A 22,502-nucleotide genomic window follows, 5' to 3' on the forward strand; every position below is an offset into this window, starting at 1 on the left:
ACACAGATGGGAGGTTAATTTAAAAGAAATATTTAATCCATTTTCTGCATGAAGAACTCTGAATGAGAACTTCTAAACATATCAGAGAATTAAGCATTCAAATCCCATTAAAAAGTCAATGGACTTTTTAAAGTCACTTTGGACAGTGACTTTACAAAACTCTTCTAAAATTTCTAACTATGACGAAATTGATTAAGTGAAATTCTATGAATGAAGGCTGCTTGAAAACATTATCCTTTACTGAAAAAAAGAGAAAATACTACCTACAGAACTTCCTCTAAAGACAATGCCCTCCTCATTACTTATCTGTCCCTTAGAAGGTCTGAAAAGTAGTAACTTACTGTGTACATTTTTCACATAGCTTGCCTCACTAAGAAATGAATATGAATATGTGGAATTCCAAGTGAGAGATTTATTCAAACAATTCTAGTATAAAATACATAAATTAATCCAAATACAACTTTAAATAAGCGCACAGAAGTAAAAAGAATTAAATATAACACAGATTTTTTACGCTGCATTTCAGAGTCCCTCCACATCCTCTTCCTAGGATGAGTATCAAAGCACTGGGAAGGGAAGTAGCAAGACTTTATGATTAAGAAATGGTGCAAGCTGGGGATAGTCCATAGAAACACTCAGAAACTTACTTATGAAGTAGTCATGGAGAAAAGAGATCTGAAGAAATTACTCTCACGCCTCAAAGTTTTCAATTAACAGACAGGTAATAGCAGATCATCTGGGTTTAGAGGCATTAAGCAATGAAAGGATCTCTCTTTTTCCTTCTCTCTAGAATGAAATTATCAGCTCTACTCTGTATTTTGTCTGTACACCTAGTAATGAAGATTAATCATTTCTATTTTCACTGTATCTCTAAGCAAGACATTTCCTTTAAACTACAATCTCTTCTGCAGCTTTAAAATGCTTAATAGAACACAGTATTTAAAGTCAATTCAGAGACATATAAATACTAAATATATCCAAAGAAATAACCATAGCAGCAACCTTTCAATTTCCATGGAAACCTTACTTAAAACACAATACATAAATCCTAAATGAATGGTAATCTCTTAAACCTATATAAATTCAGTCTTGGAAGATGCAGTCTACAAATAAGAAAAGATACTACTACATTATAAAGCTTCGATATAAAAAAAAAAAAATTAGCAAGAAGCAGAACTGCTGATGCTCCTGATGCACAGAACTTGTCATATAGTCAGCCAGTAAAGCACCCCTCACAGCAGGAGTGCTATGCTAATAGCAGCATCTAGAAAACAACACACCATGGCAGTGATGAAAATAACTTAGAAACTGACATCTTTCTGTGTAACGTTTTCAAAAGATTAAAAATATACCAAAATTATCAACAACAAAAGCCCATTTTCCAGAGAGATATTTCTGGCCTGAGGTGGCAGTGAAGAAATAATGTCTGCATAGCTCCATCCTATTAAAACAATAACAAAAGATGAAGAAAACAAAATTAAAAAAGCTCGAATGAGGATGAGTTGCAGAAAGAGCATGAAAAGAAATCTCTTCAAGCTCATCCCCTACCAGATGAGAGTTCTTGGCAAAAGATAAGCCCTTAGAAATGTACAGTCTGCCAGTCAGTGCATTAAAGGAACTACATAAGAGACAGTATGTGGTATCTGAATTTATTATTTCTTTCCTCCAATCAAGCATTACAATAAATAAAATAGTAATTTCCTAGGGCTAAAAACTACTAAGGATGAAACACCACATTAACATGTTCTGATAAACCTGCATATTTTCAGACATTTCCAGAACTCTGAAGAAAAAAGTAAATAAAGATGTTTGCTTCCTTGACAGTCTCTACACCTTGAGCCTCTGAGTTGTAGAATTTGGCAGAGGTTGAAGCTCAAGGGTGTGGTGAAAATGAAGAAGTTAGGCAAAGACTAGACTGGGCTCTAAAGATCACTTTTTGGCTATTGACTATTATGATGGGACAGAAAAGCAGTGAGAAATCATCTACATGGTGACTTCAGATGATCATTACTTGGATATATAGAGGTACGAAGGCCCCTATGCTCCACAGGCAGTAGCAAAATGAAAGCAGTCTCCTGAACATATGTCCTGGAAGGAAAGCTAAGGCTATCTAAGCGAATATCCTGAAATTCATAGCAAATGTTTAACACTAGTCCCAACAGTAACACCAATTCTCTTAATTTACACTATAAAGAAGAGAAAGGTTTAAATTGCACAAGTCTACTGATTATCTTTTACAAAAGATCAGTTAATATCCTTAGTTTCTAAAGGAATCATAGAATGGTCTGGGTTGGAAGAGACTTGTAAGATCATCTAGTTCCAACCCACCTTACTGGCAGGAATGCCCCCCAATAGACCAGGTGCTGCTCAAAGCCCCATGCAGCCTGGCCTTGAATGCTTCCAGGGAGGGGGCATCCACAGCCACTCTGGACATCCTGATCCAGTGTCTCATTACCCTCACAGTAAAGAATTACTTCCTAATATCTAGTCTAAATCTCTCCTCTTCCAGTATAAAGCTATATCCCTTCATCCTGTCGCTACACGCCCTTGTAAAAAGTCCCTCCCGAGCTTTCCTGTAGGCCACTGGTACTGGTAGACCACTATAAATCTTGCAGCTGTCTCTTCTGGCTGAAAAGCCATAGATCTCTCAGCCTGTCCAGAGGGCGAGGTACTCCAGCCCTCTGATCATCTTCATGGCCCTCCTCTGTACCCACTCCAACAGCTCCATTTCCTTCTTGCGCTGGGTCCTCAGAACTGGATGCAGTACTCCAGGTGGAGTATTATGAGAGCAGAGCAGAGGTGCAGAATCACCTCCTTCAATCCGCTGGTCATGCATCTCTTGATGGAACCCAGGATACAGTTGGTCTTCTGGGCTGCAAGCACACACTGCTAGCTCATGTTGAGTCTTCATCAACCAACACCCCCAAATCCTTCTCCTCAGGGCTGCTCCCAAGCCATTCTCTGCCCAATTCCTATTTGTGCTTGGGATTGCCCCAATCCAGGTGCCGGACACAAACCAGCCTTTTTGTTTCCTGTTATTCTTATGCTAGCCTTGTAACACATGCATTACCATTTCTATAAATAATATTTTTTCAGTTCATTGTTGATTAATTTTAAGCCAATTAGTTTACTCAATTACAAGTGCAATAACAAGAATTAAAATAATTAGTATACTCATCTTGTGTTCATATTTCAATTTTGACATATCTCACATTAATTAAAGAATGGCATATCTAGCAGAGAATCCAAAGCTAATTTAGACAGGGAAAAATTAAAAAATATATAAATATATTTTTATATTTAAAAAAATGTATTTTTATATATAAAAATATATACATATATTTATATATTTAAAATATATATATATATGTTAAAAATCAGTAAGGGGATTAGAATCTCTCTGGCTCCAAATTAAGTGGTCTGAAACCTCAGAGCCATGAGGTGACTTGCTCTAATCCTTTCTGGCTCAAAATCTAAAAGCATAAGGTAGCATGGTTGAAGAGAAAAGCTTACTGGAACAGATGCAAAAATACATACATAGGGAAAACCTAAATGGAAGCAGAGAAATACACTGGGAATGTTTGAAACTTGCGTATTCAAGGATTTCACACTACAGAGGACAATAAACCATTTGTTCACTTGCTAGTAGGCACTTAACAAAATGGAACTCCTAGTGACCAAGTCAATCCTTCACAATCCTTCTGCTAAAAAAGTCATGGTGTAGTGACAGTCAAACATCAGAGGAAAAGGGAAACTGAGCTTAAAAGAAACAGATTTATGCTCTTATGGTTAGAAAATGAATTAGTGCAAACACAAAAGGGTACTCTCTGTTCATCTGAAAACAGAGGAGACAAAAATAACCTTTCAATTGTGAGCAACACTAAAATGTTTTTGTCGTAAAATAAATTACATCTTATGCATCTCTACATTCACTCAGAAGTGCTTTTTCAATCAACCAGTCAATCACTTTCAATACAAGTTGAAGAAAAAAAGGTAACTATTTTGAATATTCAGCTCCAATTAATTTTGGAACAATAATACAAATTCTTTTTTTTAATTTGTTCAACTGCTTAGTACTGAAGTGCATCAAAGCACTATTTTGTTCATTTTTTTTTTATAATGGCACTGTGATGTCTAAGAACACAACATCTCTATACGATGAAGCAACCCCATATGAACAATATTTCAATTTCTCTGTTAAAAGTTACCTCTGAAACGCACTCAGCTGTAACATTTCAGGAAAAAAAAAAAATTCTACCACAAGTAATACTAATCTTCATGAAACTTAGAGCCATAAATAATTATCCAGCTCAAATGGCATCAGGAACACAGAACTTTTGCTGATTAAAATAGACAGAAGAGAGGAAGCAGAGGCTGGACAATCCACAGTAATTCTTGACTATAAAGAAAAGTTTAGACTGTCCTAGTAATGCTTAGAATTTATTCAATTTTATTTTAAAAATGACACCGATACCTGCCAAGTGAAATGAACTCCCATTAATTCATTGTATAAAAGGTATACCTTTTATACAATAATACAATACATCAAGAGATGCATACTTAAGACTGATAGTACAGGCAAGAGAATAAAAGCACACCCAAATTTCTCAGTCCAAAATATTGGAATGATGTACTAGATAGCACAGCAGAACTGCAACATGATTTTCAGGAGTGGCAGCATTCATTTTAGGGTAAATATCAATTAGGTATCATGCAGTAGGATACTTGGCTGAGATGTCCATTCAGACAAATGAAATCAAACATCTGAATCTTAATGAAGACATAAGCATTAACACTCTTATCCTTTAAAGATTCCAAAACAGTTACTGTAGCCAAACAGCTGATCAAAAAAATCAGAAAAGTAAAACCTAACAATCAGTATACATATTTAAAAACAACAACAACAAAAAAGTATAAATTCTGACATTCTAAATGAAAACTGAAATTCACCTTGATGCATCCCCACATCTTCAGTATTCTGTTTTCATAAGCAAACAGCAAATTTCAAAAGATTACCTGGTAAAAATACCATCCACAACACCAATTGTTGACTCCTCTGCAGGAACATAGGAACCAATCTGTGCCATGACTGTGATCAATGCCACTTGCTTTATATAGGAGCTCTTTCCACCCATGTTGGGTCCAGTTATTATCATGACCCTTTCACCATCCCTCTGGAAACACAAAACAGTGGTTAAATTATTGTCTTCACGTGAGGCACATATAAGAAAGACTGGTGTGTATAAATTTGTTCAGAGAAATACAGGACATCCTCAGGATTAAGCATTCTCTTTCTATGTGAATAGCTTCCCTCATTAGAGTTCATCACATCCACATCCCAAGATATTATGAAGTCTCATGTGGATAAATCTTCCTAAGATCTCCCCAGGCTGGCGAGAAAGTAATCAACATTCATTACTCTTGAGCAATGTGGACAAACTGAGGAAAAATTTTCCCTTTCTCCATCCAGGAGCTAAGCTCTCCAAGAAATTTCTATTGCAGTTTTCTTAAAAGAAATGGAGAAAAGATTTCAGAACAGCCAGTGTCACTCTAATTTTTTGTGATCTGGATTCCTTTCCAGTTAAGAGTTCTTACTGCCAAGTGGGAAAAAAACTGGGAGAAAAAGACCTGGCCTACATGTTAAACCTTTCAACAACCCACATCAAAACAGACAGGCCACTACAAGAAATCAAGATGCTGATGAGTTTAGCAATACTTGGCTGCAATACAGATGTTGTAAGCAGACTGTGTTCAACCTCTGAAAGATCAGTGTATCTAATCATTGAAATCCTGAGGAAGATGTTATCAGACACAACAGCTCATCTCAGCTGTAAGACTTCCTAAAGTACCATAACCTGTTTATGGCTCTAAAAAAAGCATTCATACTCTGGTCAGGAAAACTGCTATACAAATGGAAACTCATCAGTGAACCTATAAAGCCTTCTCAGGGCTCAAGACTAGGAATTTAAGTTACGTAAGTACTTCAGACAATCAGACTTCTCATTTCTACTGGGACACACAATGAAATGCAACGATTTATGATCTAATAAAAAGTCAACAAATCCCTTTGCCCCATAGGAGGTGCATGTAAGAGAGGACAAGCTGCACAGAATAAATATTTGCCACAATACTTAGGAAACCTGGAAGTCATCAGACACTGTGACAATAACAAAATTACAAGTTCTCCAAAGAAAAAAAACTTTTTATAGATTTGCTTTTCTTCTGAACTTTCATTCTTGTCAAAAGAGAGGCAAACAACACTAATATAGGATCAACACTACTGTAACACAAACTAGACCATACAGAAGATATATGCAACCAGTTATTGTATGTAAAAGTTCTTCACCTTTTCCTAAAAACAAACCAAAAACAACACATTCATAAAGAGCTTGCAATAAAGACAGAGAAAATGCCATTATCAGGAATAAAGAATGGATGTAATAAAATGCATATGACTGGACGGAAACAAAACATAATGTTTTTGTCTCAAAGGTATAGTTTCAGTAGTGCTACTAAAACTCCATCAGGTCCATTATTTGTCTCAACACAAAAACTTACAGATACTGAAAAGCAGAATGAGTTGCTAAAATCCACAAGTTTCTTGCTTTTCTTTGGTGTTCCTCCATGGTCTCTCCAAGCATATTCTGAGACTGGGGTTGGTTTGCAAACCCAGCTTTCAGAATGAACATATATACTGGAGCATCAGCTCAGGGAACACATCCACCCTTACAATAACATGCAACCATAAGCCAATACCTTACTGGAATATATGGTAAAGTTAATGGATAAGATGTTCACTTCAAGACAGAGTAAAGAAAGCTTTCCTGAAGTTAGGTATCTGACAGTGTTTCAGCTGAACCCATGACAGGAAGCACATTACCTTGCTGACTCAGACACACATTTTAATAAACTGGATTCACACCCATATCTCTCGAAAAAGAGAACTCAAATCAAAACTAGGAGAGAAGGTGATTCTACCATGATTACTTGCCTTTGTAATACACAGTATATGGGATGTTAACATTAGAAGGAGAATAAAGGGAAAAAGTAAATGAGGATTACTGAATGAAATGCTGAATTTTTTCTAAGTGCCATCTGTCACTGTTTCAGAGTTCACAAGCAATTTTGAAAAAGTCCTATGAGGTATTGTGCAATCTCTATATCATTGCTCAGTATTTACAAATATTTCCAGAGAAATACCTACGAGTTTGAACAATGCTTACATTGCCAGTGAGTCTACACTGACATCTGCTACCTTTTCTACGTTTAATGTATGAATGGGAGAAAGGTATTGAGAGGTTAAGTCGCAAGCGTAATTTTATATTCATTAGGAAAAGAAATGTAGTATGATAACATATTTAAAAAGATACAGTCAAATATTAAAAAAAAATAAAAAATCAGTTTTTCAGGAAAGGTGAGAAAAAGATTTAAGTTGCTCCAAAAATAATGCTTTCTATTTATTTCCATGGAAACTAAAAGAGACACAAAGAGCTTAATAACCCTGTTTGATGGAGCACAGTTTTTCAACATTGTTGCTACCATTTGCTATACTTTTCTGCTAGTATTGAAAAGACTGCATGCTTGTAACTATCTACATGGCTATGTGGAAGATGGCTTGTCTTTCACATCGCTGCTGCAGCTGCTGAAACACACTCACTGTGCTCACAACCACTGGCTGGCTCTCATAAATGATCAGCAAGAGTCAGGAATGTCAGTGCATGCCATCTTTTCTGCATGGAGGAATTCAATGACACACCTTTGCTTCATACGCACTTCCATGTCAGACACCATTCTGTCAGAGTGTCCCTTTGCTGCAATCTGTCCCATGGCAACAACATACAACTGGATATGGGCAGGAAGGTTCAACCTCTATTGCTCTACCACCATCTGCCTCTGAAGTCATGGGCCAACGTCATAAAATAGGCATTACTTTCAGAGCGTCCCTCATAAAACACGCTCATCAGAAACTGATTTATGAAATAATAAATCGTAATGTTTTCAATCTAAGGTAAATTTAGCTCATCAACATCATATGACATAGGCAGTACTGCACAAAGAACACCAAGGGGCCCTCTTCAACTTACTCTCAGCACAATACCAAAAAAACAGTCATCTTCTCATTTCTCAACATCATGTTACTTAATTCTCTGTTGCATAAAACAAGCCAGGAGAACACAGAATCTGCAGCTACACACTGAGGATCTTTATCTATGTTAATATGAATGGCTTCTTAAAATTACTATGTAGTAGTGTATACAAAAGATTGTTTATACAGTACTGCAGATTTAATAGACAGAGCTCCAAATCTTCATCATCAAATTAAGAAACACTGTGTGAATTCTGTACTTCCAGGGAGAAAGAGAACACATAACATCATTAAAAAAAAAAAAAGAGCTATGTTAGAAATAATTTGGAAAAATTACTCTAGTAATTAGTAAAAGTAACACATGAATTCAAGTAGTTGATAATTTTATCTATTATATTCCTTTGGAAAAACAACAGTTAAGAACTACTCAAATTTGAGATAAAATTCTTATGGAAACAAAAGTAACAAAGTTCTTTGGGGGTTAGACTCGATGATCTCTCGAGGTCCCTTTCCAACCCCTATGACTCTATGAAATGCACCCTACCTCTAATGACATTGGTAATATTCCTGTAATTATTCACTTACATTTCAAAAAAAAGCATTTAAAACTTTCATTTTCCTAATTTTCAGATCACCTTTTTTCACTCTTTTTTTTTAATTCCATTAAGTCCAAACAGGGTTGCTAAGAAAGACTCTGGCTGCAAGATAACAGCAAAAGGACAAAACTGATGTGCTTGTGTGATGCAATGTTTCTCTGACATGTAAGCAAGCAACCAGTTCTAAGATTAAATTATTTAACTTGCTGGCCAGAAAGCAAATCAAGAATTCCTTCCCCTAAATGATATGAAGCTCAAAGGGTATCTCAATACTTACTGATAGGTTAGTGGTGTTTGGGACATACTGATCCTGCTCACCTAGTAGTACATCAATCACAGGGTGCCTGCCATTTTTTATAATTATTTCTTGCTGATTATCTTTCACAACTGGTCTGAAAAAAATAAAGACACATTAGTTTCAGTGTGTATTGAAATTGATTACTTAGAACTAAAACCTGGTGGAGGGAGGCTAATCTACAATGAAGATTTGCCTGAAAATATACAAATGACACATAGAAGAAGAATTCATGACATCAAATATTTCTAAAGATTGGCTTCATTTCATTTAAAGAGTATTAGCTGTTTATATTGAGATTTTTTTAAGTATTTACATTTTTTTTCATTATCTATAAAACTCATTCCAAAGAACTATTAAGAACTACAAAATGAACAAGCAATAGCAAAGCAGTTTATCTGACAACAGTAGACTTTTGTCCTCTCACTGTTGCAGCAGCTCCTGCAGATTTCCACCACTTATGGATGTATTTGATATTCTCAGGATGATCTTGGTCATCAACTCATTTAGCCTGCAATGGGGCCAAGTCTTGGCTGACACAGAGTTAGCAAAGAAATTTGTGCAACTACGTTTATTGAGACTGACTGCACCGACCATTCAGATCACAGACTTCAGCAGGACAGAGGTGCACTTATATTTGGCAGCAACTTCCAAACATGTTTAAGTGTCATCAGAATTACTGTCTACAAAAAGAATGAACTAAGCTGAAGCACTGAAATGAGTCTCCTTTTAGAAATAAATCTACAAACCAGACAGATGCTAGTTGTATCTTTCCTCAAAATTGTGTAATGAAAAGTATTGTTTCAAATGGTTTCACCTTGGCTCCAAATTAGACTATATCCAAGGATACCACTAATATAACATTCATAATTCTGTTATATACCAGTCTGAAAAGTTCCACATCAAAAAGCTGTGTGCTCTTCACATAACAAAAACAGCAGATCAGCACAGTCATTAAATTACGACTGTGATTTATTTTTGTTTTCTGCAACCTAGTTCTCCTTTTTCATCATAAGTGAAGCTCAACATCCAATGAAGAGGTAAATACGGCTTCATGCCTCTCCAACTTTTTCATTCACTACAAGTATAAGCACTCTGTGACTAGAGCAATAACTTAAGGTAAGTGGCAACAGCTGAAAAAAGAGAATACTCAAATAAAACCTCAGAACTAATGCTAAGTGATCCATTTGGTATTTTAAAATTCTGCCCTCATCTTTTGGAAATCCTAACTTCTTTTTTCCTTTAACTGCTCAGGTCCTCCATATAACTGTGAGACAGGATCTAGTTTCAGGATGCTATGGGCCTTGCGTTGTTCTGGTTCCAGACAATGGGGTCTGCAGAAGCAGAGCCTCATTCAAAAGGTATTTTCTACCTCTTCACAATGAGACAAGCATATGTCATGCAGAGGGAAAAACTTGAATTGCTTTGGAATGCATTTCAAGGGGTTTAGTCATGGAAAGATATTACGTCTTTCCTTGAAGTTACAAATTCACAAGCTGCAGAGTATACAGCACAAACATGATACAATGATGTCTTGGCTACTTACACTACCGTCTTTACATATGTAGCTTTGCTGCCTGAGAGCCCTGACTTACTTTATCTTCCAAATAAAGGAAGAGCCTCTCATCACAGGTTTCCCAAGGTACCCTTTGGAAGCTATGAGAGGTGCTTACCTCTTTCCAGCAGCTGCATGGAAAATCTGGTAGGATGATTATGACACTATCCTTACTCTGACAAAAAAACCTCCCTTAAAATGCATGAATTAGTTAACACGAAAGTCCCCTTCAAAATTAATTATTGGCATCTTCCCTGTGGCTGAAGTATAACTGCGAAGACTCCTCCCTGCCAGTTTATAGGCTATAAGCCTCTCTTTACCACCCAGTGAATTATTTAAACTCTGCACAGTGAATTAGTAAGATTTCAGTTTGTTTTCTCATCTGAGTATACAGAAATAAGGGAGCAATTACTTTCAAAGAGATTTTGATAGAAGCACACAAGATCCCAAGTGTCCATAGCAGATCAATAATATCTGTAATGGTGTATTAATGCAGAAGCACATGAGGATGAAGGGAAATCAACTTACAAACATTCAATACACAATCTGCTGTATTTCCACAAGTCTCAAACATTGCTAATTCAGGTGGCTGTTCATACGTAATTGTCTGATTACTTGTGGCACAGCCTCACAATGAAAACATTTACTGGAAACTGGGGACTGGAAATCAACTCTTTATGGAGCTCACAAATAGTAACCAGTGGCCTGTAGGGCAGCACCCACAAGTAGTAGTTCAGTGCATATTTGTGGGGATAGAGCCCTGTTAGTATGAAAATGGACACCCTAGAGAGAGTAACTGTCTTCGTGTGGAGGCAAGAGATTGGGCTCGTGATGGGAAAGTAACACACAAACTACAGGGTGGACACGCTCATGAACAAGCTTAGAACCAGTCTCTAGGGAAGCAGAGGACTCATGTCTCCTCAGCACACAGCGCAAGAGGGACAGCCTTGGCACCAGCAGAGTCCCAGGTTGCACTGCAGGTGCAACCCAGGTCTTTGTCAGATGGATGTGAGCACACTATCCTAGGATCCTTGGTGATACATTATCACTGCTGTAGCAGGTGGCACCCAGCTTCTCCTGAAATGCATCCACAAAACAAGCCTCACCACAGTCTTTAGTACTAGAAAGAACAATATTTTAACAAAAATTTCCAAGTGAAGTTCAACATATATAAATGTAACCTTAAAATACTGTATACCATATTCATGTAAAATGACAAATATAAGTCATCAAATGTGAACAGCAATGTTTGAGATTTGAAATAAGGCTGGAAGCATGTGCAAAATCAAATTAAAATGAAACTATTGTAAACAACTTTAATTATACATACTGTGCTACATATACTCAAATTTGCTTTAAATACTCTATTTCTGTATAAAATCTGAAATAAAAATTAAAAATTGATTACCTGCAGTAGTCTCCTTGTTTAGCCACCTGTGCCAATGAGAACAAACAGTCGATTGTTGCTAGGTGACCAATCGCTTTACATACAGGGTGATAATGTTCACTAAAATGGCTATACCAAAATGGGGAAACATAGCAGGAGGAAGAAAAGAGAAGAAATTAATTTCATACAAATACAAACGTATTTTCAAAATATACCCCGTGCAAGTTTTTCAAAAAGCTCCTTTATCAAAAGGCACAAATTCAAATCTCCCAGCAGTGTATTAGGTTATAATACGATGACACAATCTTAATCAAGATAAACTTCATGATCCTATTGTAACAGTGAATCATTTTTAGATGCAAAAATGCAGACAAAATGAAATTCACTAGGCAGCATATGAAAGATCTGCAGTCGATCCCTTGCTGCCTAAATGAGGTCTACAAAAATGTCACTGTTTATCACAGAGGTAACTGAATTCCAAATTCAGTTTGATTGTAAGCTAAAGTAAAAAAAAATGTATATATACATATATATAAAATAAAAGTTTCTGAGCACAGGAATTGACTACAATTTCAAAAAAATATGGAATTTACAACAGAAACTTTGAGAAGTAGTTTTCTATTTAGGGTACTCTTTTCCTCAGTGCAGTGCTGAAGTTTTCAGTGAAACAGGAGAAAACAGTTTTCAATGAACTTCATTCTCTTAGTTCTTACGAATTTCTTTTCTCATCTCCTAAGCTCAAGGAAACAATATGGAATAAAAAAACTAGAAAACAAGCAAAATTTGAGGGGGAGATGGCAGAATGTTGTATGCTGCTACCAACATTGAAAACAGTAAAGTAAACAGGAGAAGCAACAGATCTAATATAGAGAGGTTAACATATGCCAATTCAAATTTACATGGCTAACTTAGTGACAATAATTATTTAACAGAGATACTTCACAGTGTTTCAAATCACAGAATTGTAGAATTGCTCAGGTTGGAAAAGACCTCCAAGTTCATCAAGTCTAACCACAACCAAACCATACTACCCTAAATCTAAGTACCCACTGCTACATCATGTCCCTGAGCACCACATCCAGATACATTTTAAACACAACCAGGGATGGTGAGTGACTCAACCACTTCCCTGGGGATCCTATTCCATTGCTTAACAACCCTTTCTGTACAGAAGTTTTTCCTTGGCACAACTTCCCCTCGTCCCGTCACCAGTGAGCAGAGACCAACCCCACTGTCACTACAATCACCTTTCAGGTATTTGAAAACAGCAGTAAGGTCTTCCCTCAGCCTTCTCTTCCCAGACTAAACAGCTTCAGCTCCTCCAGTTGCTCACAGGATATACTCTCCAAGCCCTTCACAAGCCTTGTTGCCCTTCTTTGGACCTGTTCCAGCACTTCAATGTCCTTCCCGTACTGAGGTGCCCAAAATAGCTAGAGAAGAGCAAACTGGAATGTGTTTCTCACTTCTAATAAACATAACTGCTAGATTCCTACCAATAGGCAAAGCCTCTCAGTTACACACGTGGCATCACATTCAGCATGACCTGGGCACCAATGAAGGAAATGGAAAACGATGGTTCTGCTCCTATAGCACTCACAGAACTTCTGGCAATGCAAGAACCAGAAAATATGACTTTCAGACCTCACAACTGTTTTGAAGAGCTCACAGCATGAAAGCTCATTTTAATACTTATTAAAACAGGAAAATCCAGTACATCACTCAGCAACTAATCATCATAAGTGATTTCCACAGTGTTTTATTCCTATTTTAACAGTACTATTCCAAAATATTGCTAATATCTTATATATGCGTGGTCAACCTGTGGTTCTGGAGATGCATAAAGAACAGAAATCCAAGAGATGCTGCTAGTCTAGTGCTGCATCAGGACTGGCAAAAGGAATCTGCTGATAGCTAATTGGAAACTGTCATTGGGTGAGTAAAATGATTAACAAAGGCTGCTGGAGCACATCACATTACAACTATGTTAGCACCTGCCAGAGATATCCTGCACAAATTCCTTTCCTTCTCTCTAGGTCCAACCACCTGCTTCCAACCCCTCTTATCCTCATAAAATGATATTCTTGGCGTGGATCCTGTACACACAGCAACATGATTCAAAATGTTCATGTTCTTGTTTTTGCAGAACCACTCTAATTCCCCCTCTGCTCACCTTCTGAGTTCAGAGATCCCTATTCTGTCAGCAAGGAGTCTCTACACATACAGCGTTGTGAGAGTTCCTGGAGAAGGACACACTTAAAGCCAAATGCATATCCAGCCCAGTCCACGAGGTGGGACCCTTAGGAGAAACCATTCTATTCTATTATACGTGACCCAAAACTGGAACAGACAAATCCACCACATCAGGCAGATATGGAACACAACTTACAGACATCAACCACAGAAGTATTTTGATACTTATGTTTTGCATCATTAAGTTTGATCACTCCTCTCAGAAAGACAAACAGTGGATTCATATTGTCTGCTCAATATTTAAACCAGAACACAGCAGAATTGATGATATACAAAAATACAGTCAGTTTTAAAGAAGGTAACTACAGGAAAGGTCACTGACATATAAAATACACATAAGTAGAAGAATAGAAGACTTCAACACTGTGATGTTTACTTTCCAATATTCAGTATGATGGTAGATTACAGCAGATATAAAGTCCCTGTCATATTGAGAAAGCTTTAGAGGCAACTTGCTCAGTTTCAGTAGCAGGGACAAAATCAAAACTGAAAGTCAAGTATTAATCGGTAAACAGCACAAGGAACAATTTCAGTGGCCTGTAATTTGTGGAAATGAAAAAATAAGTGATAACCTGACAACTGAAGAATCAAAAGCATTCAGAAATTGAGAAATCATTTTTAAACTCCCATTTTTAAAATCTTTCAGCTGAAGAGTCAAATAGCAGTCTAAAAACTGTGAGAAACACTGAAAAAGTACTTCATTCTTTTCTTTTAGTATTGGTACACTTAACTGTGAAACCATACAATTTATCAATTAATACTGGAAGATAATTTGTTTACCTTATAAATTCTTATTTCTCTCCATTTGCATTGTGCATCCCTAATAAAACTATTAGATGCTGTTTCACTCATTTACAGGGAGTTGCACTGTCAGATTCTTAGTGCTGTGATACTAACTTCCAAAATTTGAGAGATGCATATACTTAATAACTTATATTAATCAGAATTTCAAAATCTGGAGATATCAGTGCTGGTCTCAATTCTCAGTCAGTTTTAAGGTCTCACCTTAAAATATTTTAAGAACAATATTTTGACCATATCTTTAAATTTGTTCAAAGTAAAATAACAATCAAGTATTTTTTTTCCTAAAATAAACATCTTTGTTTTTCTGTTCTAGTAATAAAAATAAAATACAATACAATACAATGATAAGGGCTATTTTGTAAACTCACTCTAGGAAACGTAGCCATTCAGCACCACAGTCAAGGACTAGTTGCTCCCGAAGCTGACTGAGATTTCTGTAATTTTCTATAATAAAAGGAGAGTGGAAACGGCTGACAGCTTTTGTGCTAGAAGACAGAAAAAGCCAAACAGGAAGTTAAGGTTACTAAGCAATCAGTTATACCATTTATGTTCAAAATTAGGCAAATTTTCTTATTCTTTGTGAGGTTTGAAAACACATTTTATTGCAATAGTACCCTTTTGATGCCAGTGATCTGTACTGTCAGCGAAGTGATCGGTTACTGCACCACTGTCCATTCAGAAGGCTTTTAAAAGGTTTTTCACTAAGAACTATATACCAGCAACGTGTATGTGTTTCACAAAATTCTCTTCAGCCATACACCACACAAACGGGTGACTTCCCTGTTACTGACTGAATATGCAAAGAATTACCAAGAAAGAAAAATCAGCTTAAAAAAGAAAACTATTATAAATCTGACATAAACGTGTTAAATACATACGTATGCATGCATACTCATTTCTGTTTGGAACACTTGTTTATCCATGTAATTTCATTGACTACTGTCTAGCACTCCCAGACATTTTTTAATTTTGAAGGTTTCCTGTGCTTTTTTAAAATTTGTTTGTTTTTAATTTGTCTGTTCTTATTGCTTTGTTTTGTTATTCAAAATCCATATTAACTGCAATTTGCTCTTCTTTACTTCTGTTTAATCTGTTCAGTTTGATATCGACCTCTTCTATAAATCAATAAAAACACTTAGATTTCATTCTGATTATGCCTATTTCCGGTGATAGATGTCTGTGCTTATACATTACAACACCAAGGTGCTTAAATAGTAAGTGACCAAAAAGGAAGAAAAGCCAATTACATTGTTCATTTCACCTCCGTACTGAAAAAAAATTATCCAAAAATGTCTAAGAATGTGATTAGATAATACTAAGTAGCAAGCCAAGGAATATCTGTGGTTATGAGCAAAACTGCCACTTTAAATATAAGTTGGAGACATACAAACAGATCTATGCTTGCTAACCTTTACCTTTCTAAATGAAATAAGAACAGTAATGATTTTGAGGAGCATGTATCTACTAACTACAAGAACAAATGAAACAAAACAACAGTTCAGACACCAACACATATACATGACAAATAATAAAAAAACGTAAAATATTGCACTAAGGATATATTACATTAAAACATTTCAAGAACTCTAGTTGTTCAGTTTGGTTTTGTACACTTTTAAGCAAAACTTACAGCAGTAAATAAATACAATCGTTTGATTTCAAATCGGTTTTCAATTTAAAAATAAAAATTATGTGGAGCGACACGCATGTGCTTGGGGTTAAAGTACCAAAGTACATACTTGTTCTTATTTTTTAGTATAGAACAAACCTGAAAGATATTTTACATACCTACTAACCATAACCCAGTCAGATGGCACACATGATATATAGGAGTTTTTGACTTCTACCAAAAACTAAAATAAACAGAAACACAGTGTCAGACATCACAGGTTGTTAGGAAGACAACAGAACCATATTTTTTTCATTTAACAAGAAATCAGCTTTTATCAGAGGAAAACCATGTTTGACCTGAAGAAACTGAGTAGACCAGGAGCTAATGTTCCTTTTCCCCAGAAGTGAGGGTTATGACATGTACGCATTCAACCAGCAGCTCCCTCCCTGAGCTGTTCCTGAGTTGTGACCCCTTGCTGCAGCTTATTTGTCCTTCTCCAACAACTAACATGCTCTTCTTGCCTCCCTCCTACCAAGACAAACCCAGATCAAAGCTATTGAGTGAGTCTTGTTATGTGATCTGACCTAGCTATGTACCCAATCAGCACACAATTCATTTACACAGTACCTACATTATAATCCACATGTGCTGGGGATACTCCATACCAGAGAGATAGGAAGGATCAGTGATTCACACTGAGCCACACTCACCTGTAACATTTCACAAACAAGAACTCAAAGTCTCAAATGCCAGCGCTTATCTACAGTACATTACTTCAAATTTAGATTAACTTGATGTCAGAAAGAGAAGGAATAAGGGAAAACAGCAGTAATGGTAAGAGGCTCAAAGAACAAAAATTGTATCGTATTTATTGCAGTATTTTATATGATTCATATTGGTTATCTTTATAGCACTGCGCTGAGGTCCTAGATGTCAAAGAATTGAGGCTTTCTCAAATAAAAGAATTTAGCTGCAAAATAGATTCCTAACAGAGATTAAATTAACACAGAATCTGATCACCTTTACAGCAAACTATCAGACTCTCATCTCAAAAAGCTTTTCCATTACAGTTAGAATGATTTAGATAAAACCATCCCTCTCTCACCAAAATATCCAGCAATCACCTTCAAGTACAAGGAATAATAATTAAAAAATGATCACAGATTTTCACAAAGAACATAAGATGCTCGCTCTTAACTCATCTAAGACACCTTAAATATTTGATACTGTAGAAATTCTTAAAATGCATAATACATATGAGATACCAGGACTGCAAATAGGTAGAAGTGGAGATCTGCAAAGATTGGAAACGAGCTAACTGCTGCTACTGCTAGCGTTGCTGCTGATGTTCTGGTATTAGATTTTTTTGGAAGTTCATTTCAAAGTAATTAAATAAGATGTATTTAAAAAAGGAAGGCAGAAAATAATACACCATTTACGTCTAAGCTGGATGCCTAACTGAATCCAAGGCAGTCTAAATGAACACAGCCAGTTTAATCTCCTAGTTTGTTCATGTGTCCAGTGAGAAACCAGGAAAGAAACTGACCTCCTTCAAAACAACAGAAGCATTAGCATTAGCATTTTCACAATTTAAATCTTTGCTCTATTCGATAAATAACGTAAGTATTAAATACACTGGAACCAAATCACTGTTTATGCCATTTCAGAAAGCAAACATTTGCCAAATTTCTCTTTCAATCCTGCCTGAAACAAATAGCAGTACTGTTACTTGGACAGTTTTCTGTTCCATTTAGCATCTATAACAATTTACAATAGAGGTATGGAAACAAAAGATAAGATAGATAAAGATGTGACTCCTAGTGTGTAGGAAAAGGCGTGTGTCATCTGGAGACTCAACAGAATTCTAACAGGAACTTAACAAGTGTTAAATTAACAAGCTATGGTCTGACTGAATATCTAATCACATTCTTGCTACATTAAACAGCAAATAGTTAGAATTCATTTTTCTCTGAGAAGTTTCCTTGGAGCTTCACTCTCTTCCAGAACTAACAAACCATAAATCTAGATCTGCCCAGGCCAGTTGCTAAGAAGCAGCTTTTGAACACTACTACAACTGTCAGCATGCTACAAGAATGTAGGAATACACCCGACTAAGCTGGGGAAGAAAGATCTAATCTGAAAGAGACTTCTTGTTCTCTGCTCCCCTCATGCAATTCTCTTTCCATTAATTCCGGTCCTTCAGTGTCTTTCCTCACCTCAGTGACCATCTTCTGCAAACCTTTTTTTGCTGCATCTTTTGATTAGGTAACAGCTTCCCATAATATACTCGTTTCAAGATAGATTTCTCAGTCCACAATTGTTTATGGGCTATCCACTCATACAAAGGCCTCCACTCTTAAAAATGTGCACAATGACTTGTGGTTTTCGAAACTGCCTGATTCAGTTCATACCTGATTACACCCTCAGACTGTCTTTGATCAGTCCTTTTCTCCCTTCCTCCATACAACAGTCACCATCCATCCTTCAAACCACTCTATACAAGAGAAACATTTCTGATCCTGGCTCTTCCCTTTTTCCTGTAATTCTTTTCCATGATTTTTATTTGAGTTCAGCATCCATGATGACCACCTATCCAACCTGCTATCTGCTCTTCTCACTGTCACCATCAAGAAGAATATTCACCTGAGCTCATTATCAGATGCTCTTCTCCCCATCCTCACTGGTTAATCTCTTTTAACCCCAACTCTCATGCTATTTCCTTACTGCTTCTCAATTCCTTTCTTTTCACAGTTTTCTGTGGATTTTTCCCCAGACTTCCTCCCGTCAGTTCCCAAGTGACAATGCTGAACAGGGCTGCCTCACTGCTCCTTTCCATATTCTTACAAAACTCCCCAGAACCATTTCCTCTTTATTTTGCGCTGAACTTCTTAGCTCACCAAAGCATGACCTGTCCATATTTGCACCAGCATCCTAGCATACAAATGCTCAACCACTGTTTCTATGAGATACAAATAGTGAAGTAACATCTGTCATTCTTTAATATTGTTCCTCTTCTCTTCTGTCGTTCAAATTAGAATCTTAATCAGTACTTATAAAATTATTCTACCGTTCCCCAAATTAACCTAATGCAATGACTCTTCGTTCTCTGAGAATATTTCTGCACTTAATAGCCACATAGTTAACCTTGAAGTATGCAACTGTTTTTACATACAGAAAAAAGCAAAGCATTACAGAATCAAATCCAACTTCACTAACGTGTTTTTGTTCTTTAAATCAATTAAGAAAACTGGGTTAACAAATAAAAAGTGTCCCTGTCAGAAAACTGTTCTTCAAAGACGTACAAAAGCATGTGTTAAAATGACCTCATCAAATATCATATGAAATGAAGACAGTTCTAGCTAAGCCCCAGCCTTTAGCAATTTTTTTTTGTAGGGTACAATAAAGTCATAAATCATGGATACTGTATTACCTCTTGACCAGAAACTGTAACGTACTCTGCAGAAGGATTCCTAATTTGTTTACGAATTTCCAGAAGGTGCAATTGGATTTTAGACAGCACATCCAGGATCTCTTCCTTTATCTTTCTGATGACAGGGAAATCAGTAAGGTCTTTGAACAGTTGGGTTTTATCTCCAGTCCTATTCATAAGAAGTGCAACATAAAATAACAGTAAATCCAAAGATGCAATACCTAAATACCAGCTACATCTTTATTTTTATTCATTATTCTCATTTTTTTAACAATAGCTTTATTTCTTTCTAAATTCTACTTGGTCACATTTATCAGAAGCTGTCATACACACTACATAAACAGAGAAACACTGTGCGTGCAAACCATCACAGAGACAGTTTGAGAAAATGCTTTCAAAATTCCTTCCTACTCTAACACATTATGCTCATTCTTCTGTTATTTTTTATTTATATATTTATTTTTGTCTCCTCTGAATGTGAATCCTGTAGCTTTCTCCTCATGATCCCTTGGTCCAGCAGTGCAAAAAAAGGAAGTGCAACAAAAGTTGTTCCTTTCTGTCTCAGTTTGTAATTCTGGAATGCAATTGCTGTCTCACTCAGCAGCACTGCAGCATCCTCAGTACAGGCAAAATCTTTATCAATACTGAATGTGGAGTTCTGGATCATTCCTGTACAATCTATTAACCATTTTTTCATGGATTTAGAATTTACCAAGTTTGGGCAGATTTACATGAAGACTGCAAAGAAAAATCCCTCCCACAAGGCCTTCATCAAAGTACGAGGTCTGCTCTGAAAGTAATGCCTCCTACTTTAGAGGAGATATGGCAGTAGAGGTTGAACCTTCACACCAATATCCCATCACATGTCGGTGCCATGTGACAGACAGCAGCAGAGATGCACTCTGACAGAACAGTGTCTGACGTGGAAGTACATCTGGAGCAAAGGTGTGTCACTGAATTCCTCCATGCAGGAGTTGCATCTATTGATATTCATAGATGCATGCTGAACATTTATGGAGGCAAACACAGTACAGAGAGACAATGACTGGTGTGTTTCAGCAGTGGTGAGAGTAACAGCTGGTCACCTCTGTAGGTGCAGGTTGTTATGAGTGTGCCACACTGGCTCATGTTCATTGCTGGCAAAAATGCATAGCTAGTGGTGGTGATCATTTTGAAAAATAGTGTTTTGTATCTGAAAATGTGCTCTATTAAATAACGTTCCTGTGTTCTTTGTAGCTGTTGCAGTTTCCACAGAAATGAGTAGGATGCAGTACTTTCAGAGTGATATACGTAGAAATCAATCAGAAGTTTCTGAGATGAGCTTTCTTTTCTTGTTAACCTGAACACTTTTAATACATGCAAAACAATGTTCTTTCACAGACTCAGTGATAGAAAATGACAGAATTGTTTTGACCGCACTATCTTAGCTCAGGACTGAAACTTGAAACAGAAAGTGCCATGCAAATGTTTAAAATTGTGAAATTGAGCAAATTACTGCAAATAAGCTTGTCATCAAAAATAAGGAAATAAATACCTTAACAGATAGCAGGGAAACAACAGAATATTGTGCAATTAGTGCTACGTTAACTGTGTTACATATTTGTATTTTAGTGCAAATACAAGACAGTAACATTTGCTCACATAATTTCCCTGAAATCTTAAAATTTGAGAGCAAGTAATTAGGAAATGATGTAATAAAATATGGAAGAGATTAAAAATTCCACTGTCTTGGCTACTTGGATATCCTTTTTCTCGGAAATGAATTCACAGTTTGACCCAGTGAGCAGACAGGTAACACAAAAGTTGTGTTTTGATTTTGCATTATATGAACATAGCTATTATATAATGACAATAATGACACCACTTTAAAATACAACACTAATTTTTAGAAACAATTTTGTGCTAATTAGACTTGTTTCCATGGGAATGTGAGGAAAAAAGATCACTATAGCCAGCAGCTGATTGCAAAGACTGTCACTGCGATGTCACTTACCAAAATTTAGAAGTTGAAACTTTAATAAAGCAAGATAAAAAATAAAAACATTCATGCCAAACAGCTCTCAGAACAGAGGCAGAGTTTTGAAAAACACTACACCATATACTAAAATTAACACATGCAGTGTGTTGAAGTGTGTGCACATATGTATATCAACAGTCATCATAATCATTATGAGAGGTTTTTGAGCATGAATAATACACTCACTCAAGTTTGAGATGTATTAAGGCCAAAACAAACATTATTTTAGCTCTTATCTTGAATAAATAAATGCAGAAATCATATGCATACTGCAGATCTACTTGTGTATCTTATTTTTGTACACTATTCTAAACACAAAAAGTGACAAAAAATATCTTTTTAACCTACTTTGAGTGAATCCGGAATAACTGAAAAAAATTCTGTTTTATCTTAAACTGACAAAACTGTAATTGGACACCAGGCTTCAGGAGAATAACTCCAGTTGTCCAATGGACAGCAAATATTTCAAC

The 22,502-nt window shown here is 36.3% G+C and overlaps 1 protein-coding gene across 1 annotated transcript in view; it reads right to left on the bottom strand.

The window, feature by feature from the left end:
- The window catches only part of MSH3 (mutS homolog 3), a 107,085-nt gene that overhangs the window by 21,521 nt on the left and 63,062 nt on the right, over window positions 1–22,502 (bottom strand). Inside the window, exons 15-20 of the mRNA XM_065745232.1 lie at window positions 20,016–20,184; window positions 16,762–16,826; window positions 15,342–15,458; window positions 11,941–12,048; window positions 8,960–9,074; window positions 5,017–5,174 (exon numbers count right to left, since the gene is read on the bottom strand). Of these exons, the coding sequence (XP_065601304.1) occupies window positions 5,017–5,174; window positions 8,960–9,074; window positions 11,941–12,048; window positions 15,342–15,458; window positions 16,762–16,826; window positions 20,016–20,184 (732 nt within the window). The remainder of the gene's footprint in view (window positions 1–5,016; window positions 5,175–8,959; window positions 9,075–11,940; window positions 12,049–15,341; window positions 15,459–16,761; window positions 16,827–20,015; window positions 20,185–22,502) is intronic.

The sequence above is a fragment of the Cyrtonyx montezumae genome, unplaced genomic scaffold, assembly GCF_038088225.1.
Source record: "Cyrtonyx montezumae isolate F1298 unplaced genomic scaffold, pur_monq_1.0 scaffold_34, whole genome shotgun sequence".
NCBI classification, from domain to species: Eukaryota; Metazoa; Chordata; class Aves; order Galliformes; family Odontophoridae; genus Cyrtonyx; species Cyrtonyx montezumae.